This window comes from Rhea pennata, chromosome 1, assembly GCF_028389875.1.
Source record: "Rhea pennata isolate bPtePen1 chromosome 1, bPtePen1.pri, whole genome shotgun sequence".
Classification (NCBI taxonomy): Eukaryota; Metazoa; Chordata; class Aves; order Rheiformes; family Rheidae; genus Rhea; species Rhea pennata.
In genome coordinates this window covers 207,144,449-207,151,494 of record NC_084663.1, presented here as the reverse complement: position 1 = coordinate 207,151,494, position 7,046 = coordinate 207,144,449, and the positions used below count along the sequence as shown (strand labels likewise).

The window sequence follows — 7,046 nt, the reverse complement described above, 5'->3', positions numbered from 1 at the left end:
TCAGTCAGCAGAAGACACTCTGGTCAACCTGCAGCATTGTAAATTAATCAAGAAGAGCATTTAAGTAGTCCAGTCACAAAGTTTTGGAAGTTCCATGCATGTAAGTGCAAAGAGAGTATAATTCCCATGCTGTTGTGTGGTATAGCAAAAACATCATATCTTGCCTCCTCCTACTAATCACTTTTTGTGCTCCATCCTTCTGGCTGCATAAATCACATTTATTTTGCAAAGTCACTGAATGATGAATCAATGCAAGATGCAAAGTTCTCTGTGTACAGCTGTTTGCTTGCCAAAAGGCTGTGATTTACTTCATGGCTGAATCTGGCCCAGAGGTGCTACATGGTTGTGTTCGCTTTTTTAATACGCTAATTAACATCTTTTCACAATTTTCCACCTCTCTGCCATTCAAGATAGGAGTATTAACACCTATTATGGAAGTAGACTAGAGAGAATAACATTGTATATTTTACACACAGGATCCCAATTCTGCAATGCTTAAAATCTTTAATAAGGAGTGTCTTCATCCAAAAGCGATATGATTCGTACACCAACAAAAACACAGGGTCTTTGTAATGCACTATGTTTCTCATTCAGACTAATCTCAGGTTTAGCTGACTGATCCAATTTCAGAAGATTGAAATGGAAGAAGTTCAAATGTTGCATAGATCATTCTTCCATCAGCTTTAAAGAAACTGTGTCTCTCCCTAGCTTTTGTATTCTTTTAATTAACAGAAACATTTCCAAAGAATCACCACTGCCACAAATATTGTGTGAACATATTTAGCTTTGAATATAAGCCATTACTATTTGTTGGTATACTGCTGCACCCATCATTTTCCATAGACTTAAATAATCATAAATAAGAAAAACTGTGCTATTCTTTGGTACATTTTTGTCTGCTTAAACCACAGCTGAACTTTTAAGTTGTACAAACAAAAAATTGCACTTTTATCTTCTAGAGAGTCTTGTTATTACAACAGACTTTCAGCTGAAGGATTCTTTATTATATTCAAACCTTGTCCCATAAGAATTGCTGGTGTTGCTCAGTTTATGGAGTATCTTAGAGATTTTGCTTGGTCCACAGCAGAAAACTCCAATGGTTTTCCTGTTAACAGAGAGAAGCAGCTTATGACATTGCAAATAAATAGTAAGTAACTTCTTAAGAGAAATAGAATTAGATTATTGTCTCACTTTATTACACATATGCCAGCTACGCATAAATTTTAAGGTCAGAACAGCTCACTAGATCATGTAGTTAGGATTATGGCAACCCTCACATTCTTCCAAGTATCCCCACATCGAGCCCTGTTACTTATCTGGCTCTTATAAAAAGGTACCCCAACTTGGTCTGAAGACACCAAGGAATGAAGAATTACCACTTTCCACACTAATTTGTTCTATGATTAATGATCTTCTTTGTCAAAAATGTGTCTCAATGTAATGATTTCATTAGTGTAACTCATGATTTACACCAGCAGGAGATCAGAATCTAGTCACTAATGGTGTTTCGGTACACTAATTAAACAGAGCCCTATTAACCCATGCAGTAGCCCTGGCAGCAGCAAAACAACTTTACTGCTTTAGCCTTCTTGATTTCACATTACCACGAAATGTTTCTTCCAGCAGCAGTACTGGAGAGCTTTACAAAAAGCCAAACACAGAATACAACCCTTCATCATCCAAAACCAACAGTCTAGGTTCATTAATAAACCCAAACGTTTTACACCTCTCCACTAAATAGAGCTCTTGGCTCCCTGGTCACCTTAAACATAGGCTTTAAGCTACCCTCAGGGTCACACAGCATCTAAGGGTCAGAGCAGTAGCCAGGATCAGAACAGGGCATATACACACCAGCAGGGCTCATGATATTCAGCATTTCCCTTTTTTGAAAGACAAGGAAAAGGGAAAGGAAGGAGCAGGGAAAGAGGATGTGGAGCTGTCTCTTCTGTATTATATAAGAAACCTCTTCATCTTCCTACTGAAACAGTGCCACTATTCAGAAAAATCTTAAAGAGTTACTGGGATGAAGAGAGACCACACAAGAGGGAACACTATGATTTACAGCACCCACCAGGAGGTTGGAGGTTGGTCCCTGCCTCCAGGACTGTTTCAGTATTTTATCCAGTGACTATTTAATATAAAATATCTTAGCACATGGAGGATAATCAAATTTACAGTTTAAAGCTGCCTCAAAGGCAATCAATAGCATTATGAGTATATGAATTTGGTGAGAGAAAGGAGCTAATACATTTTTAAAAAAATCTTTCACAAAGTATTGTCAAGTGCTTGTGCCTAATATTAGGCAGCAACCTGAATAGCGTGGCAATCCATACTATGCAACTGAATAGAAACATTGACTGACACAGCACAACTGAGGACTCAAACATTAGAAGGCATCATAATGTTGCATAGGTAACTGTAACAGAGCCCTTGCACAGCCATCTTACAATGCTAACTTTAATTATATCATCTCTCATATCAATCCACGACAAATATTTGTAACTCATATTTTGCTCACTCTTAACATAGCTATTAAACTTTTCTGACCTGGTAGTACTCCTTTTAAAGGCAAAAGGTGCTGTGTTGGTGGCCAGAGTAGCAGAAATAATGAGAAAGCTAATTGCTTGAAAATAAGATTCTCTAGCACTTACAGTCTTGGGATGCCACATGCCCTGTACACAGTGGGAAAAAAGGTACAGGAGTTTTCATCTAGAATCTTTGTTTTACTGAATTTTAAACTCAGAGAGTTAGTTTTATTAAATGTTTGTTTTCTTTAGTCTAATTAGTACAGACAAGGGCTAAATAACACCTCAAAGTTCATGTGTCTCTCTCCCTTTCACTTTACATATATATACATACATATACATACACACACACTCCCCAACACAGACTTGTCCAAGCAGCATGTACTGCTAACGTATTCCCAACTCAACAACATCCTTCCGAAGTACAAAGAATTTTCTGGTAGTAAACAGAATCTCAGAAAGGTTAAGTGACTTGGCTAAGGTCACCGGAGAAGTGTGTAGGTGAGCCAGAAAGTAAGCTGACATCTCCTGAATCCTAGTTCAGCCACTGCTGATGCAGCAGGCCAAAGGCTCCCACAACTCCTTCCACAGGGTACTACCACGAGCAACTACCCTGGATATCATGCCACTTACCATGGACCTCCCATAGCTCACTCATCCACTTATTCCCACCACTTCCCTGCTCGCTGATGCTTTCCTCCCTGTTTCACTTGGTTCTTAGCCGGTTTCTTACAGTGATCCTGAGATCGAATCAGGCGAGGAGCTGAAAGCAGCTACTCTGTGGAGAAGTACACTCCTACTCTGAGCTGATGGACTTTAATTGCATATTACTTGTCTAGGTCAAGTGCTCACCTTCTCGCTCAGATGAAAACAGACAGCTGGGTGTCGCTGGGTTATAATATCAGAAAATCTTTCAAATACCACCAGCATGATACAATTTGGCAAGCGGTTGTAGGCTATCCTTTGAAATAATTATAAACATTAATATAGGATCCTACTCATTCAAAGCATTAAGCAAATAATCAACCTCTCCAGAATCCTTAATGTTCCTATGGGATTAGTAGGTCAGAATGTATTCTTATATCCATTTTACAAACAGTGGGAACTGAGGGAGAGGTGAAATACTTTGCTATCTAGAAAGGACAGAGTCAGAACTTGAAATGTTCTGTTTTAAATTCCACATTTATTCCTAGAGAGAGATTTCTCCTTTACAATGCACAAGAAATGTATCGTGGTGTTCCAAGCCTTCCCCTCCTACAGATCTTAATGTATTTTTTTTCTAGGTCAGTCTCTGTCTGGAAAAAATCATGTGTCCACTTAAACTAAGCAAAATTCAGCAAGCATGATAGCGAAAAGCATGATGTAAGTTTTTCATCTGGAAGACAACCAAACACAAACAAGAATGCTGCTCTGTCCCCAAACAGAAAGCAGGAAAAATGAGACATATCATTTATTATATAAACTGTCCCAATGCACTTTCTTGGGACTGTGGGTGTCATATAAAATATCAGCAGTAGATGGCATACTTTTACTCTTCTGAGTTCAGATGAAAGAAAGGGAACCTGATGTTGGATTGTCCCATGTTAAGTTCTGAAGCTCAGACAAAGCTCAGGCACTTACAAACGCCCTTTGCCTATTTGGCACTCAAACAGCAACAACAGCAGCAATTCACAAACAATGAAATAACTAGGTGGTGAAACCGATAAGAGGTTTGCCAGTTGAATGTTTATGTGCAGCTTTATGGGGAGACGGCAAATGCATGTGAAAGTCTGAACACTGGCACCAGATACTGCAAAAAAAATCGGTTGCCCTGCTTTTCCTTTTTTCTTTCTTTTTCTTTTTCTTTTCTTTTCTTTTTTTTTTTTTTTTTTTTTTTTTTTTTTTTGTCTACATATTTCAGCAGGGTCATTTAGGAGGCAAGTTACCGACAAATAAGAATAATTGAAATAAAGGTAGTAGGAGATAGGGAAATGGGGAGACTTGGACTGCAGGAAAAATTGAAGTTCTTATCTTTTCCAAGGAAAGAAGCAGAATATTTACCTACAGCATATAAGTTTCTGTGGGATAGCTATGTTACAGATCATGTTACATGTTACCATATCTACAAATACAGATCTACATATATATATAAGCCCTGATAAAAGGGTGACAAAGGATGAGAAAGCCTGCATCTTAACAATCTGCAGGATAACCTAAAAGTATACAAGCCAAAGAGATAGAACACAACTTAGGAAATAAAAGACATCTTGCTTAGAAATGGTGGCACAATTTAAAGACCTGACGGGAAAATGCAGAGGAAATTGTACTTGAAGGTCTAATTAGGAGTAATGTGATGGAGAGCACAAAAGAGAAAAATATGACTACCACTAACAGCTTTATCTATACTTCACGTACTTACAGCCTTGCAAGGAAAATGGCAAAAACCTCATCATTTTCATCTTTTAAAATTGGATTTACACAACTAAACAAAAAAAATTTTTTTAAGGGAGCACAAAAGGTTAAGAGCCAAGCCTGAGTCAGAGTTAACTTGCCTCTCTGTCCCCTCTGTGTCCCTTTCTTGCCTGTGGTTCTTCACTACAAAACCCTTCTTTAAGTGATATTGGTTTGCATGATACAAGAACGCTACTGGAGCTGCCCTTTTGTAGCAGCCTTTGGGGAGTCCTGGGCAAAGGACCCTGTCCAGAACATGTTCAGGGACTGGAGTCCAAGATGCATATTGTCAGCAGCTCACATGGAGATCAGCGATATATGCTGGACCTCAATATTTCTCAAGATCCAGGCATCAGTGTCCCCTGGTTATGTTCATCATCAGAAATGTCAGTAAGTCCTGGACAGACGTTCACTTTGCTACTGCAACAGAGGAGTCAATCCCTGTACAGGCTACGCTGACGGCTGGACTAGATGATCTCCAGAGGTCCCTTCCAACCTTACCATTCTATGATTCTATGATAGTAACTTTCTGAGGGAAAGTTCGGCAGCTGAAAGGGATTGTGAGAGCAATTCTCAACCTGAAGCACCCAGTTTACCATAAATAGCCAATAAAGGTGGTTTGTTTGACTTTGCCAGAAGTAGATCAGAGAAGACTCACACACTCCTTTCTACTGCATGTACTTTTGATGCAGAAAACTGCCAGTATGCTGTAACATACTTAATTGACAAAGCTGGACCTAGAAAAGGACATTCCACAGTTTAATTGCATATCTTCTCTGGTTTACAACTGTTCTGTTTTAGACTACAATACATTTGCCTAGCACAGTAAGAAGGCATTGCCAGGTCTTAACAAAGAATAAAAAAAAGTGCCAGGAATCTCAAAGAATATGTATAATAAAAACAATACAAGACAGTCAGATTCTTCCTTGTGCCTTTATAATCCAGTAATATAAATCACAAAACTTATAAAAGACATCAACGATTAAAAAAAAAACTTTATATATAAAAATGGCATGTATTGCAAGCAAGATATTATTTGCAGCAATGGATGCAAATATATGCAGTCTCTGTGCAGTGAGAGGAAATATATTATTTTTATTTTCTGGGCCACTGAATATCCTAGCTGCATGAAAAGATGAACTGTTCTGGTGTTAAAAGAAATGTTTCAGTTTATACAACCAATCCCTCACAGCAAAATATTAGCTAATTTCAACATCAGTAGCTTGAACATTATACTCTAAGATAAAACTCCAAAGTCATTTCCATACAAACATAGCTGCAAACACATAAAATCCCCGTCCTTCAAGCTGGCAAAATCCATCAAGATCCGTACTTACCGCCTATTACACTTTGCAATTTCATCAAAAAGGAGTTTCCATCGTGGTCGTCCAATCAGAAGCCTTGAATTCAGGGCTTGATATTTTTCGCCGATTATTTTCTGCAAGAAACAAAGCATTCCATGCTGCCTGATTTGCAGATTGCCTGATAAACCCAGGGCTCCCATTCCTGATACTTGCTGAATTACCATACCGTTGAGGTGTAAAACCTCAGCACAGTATTAGTCAGTTGTGGCTAAAACTGTAGCCGTTTCATGAATCAATACCTCTGCTCTCTGCTTTTTCAATGGCTCTCTCTGGTGTTCATTGTACATTTTTCCTCATGTAGCTGCTCATTAATCTCCTCATTACATTTAAACCAATTTATTTAAGCCATAAAACAACAATCACATTCCCATTAATCATTCCCTCATTGGTATTTACTGTTAAGCTGGAAGAGATATCTCTGATGTAAAAATCGTATTTCTGTCTGAAGAATTTCTTTTAACTTTGTACAAGTAACTATTAAGATGACTAGGTCTGAAAAAGTGACAAGGGAAATCTTTTATTTCTCCCAGAGAATAGTTTGCCAGCTGTTTTGAGCTGCCTTAGCAGCACAAAGCAGCCAAAACTGGTCCCCGGATGGAATCCAACCCATTTCCAGCAACATTAACTCACTAGTGTGCTTGCTTATATCTTTTTTATAAAGTCAAATGTCTTTCCATCGCACGGCCTTACCTTTCCTTGTTTTTGTGCTCTAATGCAATAGGAAGAC

General features: G+C 38.4%; 1 protein-coding gene across 1 annotated transcript in view; it reads right to left on the bottom strand.

Moving 5' to 3' along the window:
- Nucleotides 1-410: 410 nt before the first annotated feature.
- NOX4 (NADPH oxidase 4) overlaps nucleotides 411-7,046 on the bottom strand; it is a 105,433-nt gene continuing 98,797 nt past the window's right edge. The window contains exons 17-18 of the mRNA XM_062577985.1: nucleotides 6,293-6,393; nucleotides 411-1,105 (exon numbers count right to left, since the gene is read on the bottom strand). Coding sequence (XP_062433969.1) covers nucleotides 985-1,105; nucleotides 6,293-6,393 — 222 coding nt within the window. The 3' untranslated portion in view covers nucleotides 411-984. The remainder of the gene's footprint in view (nucleotides 1,106-6,292; nucleotides 6,394-7,046) is intronic.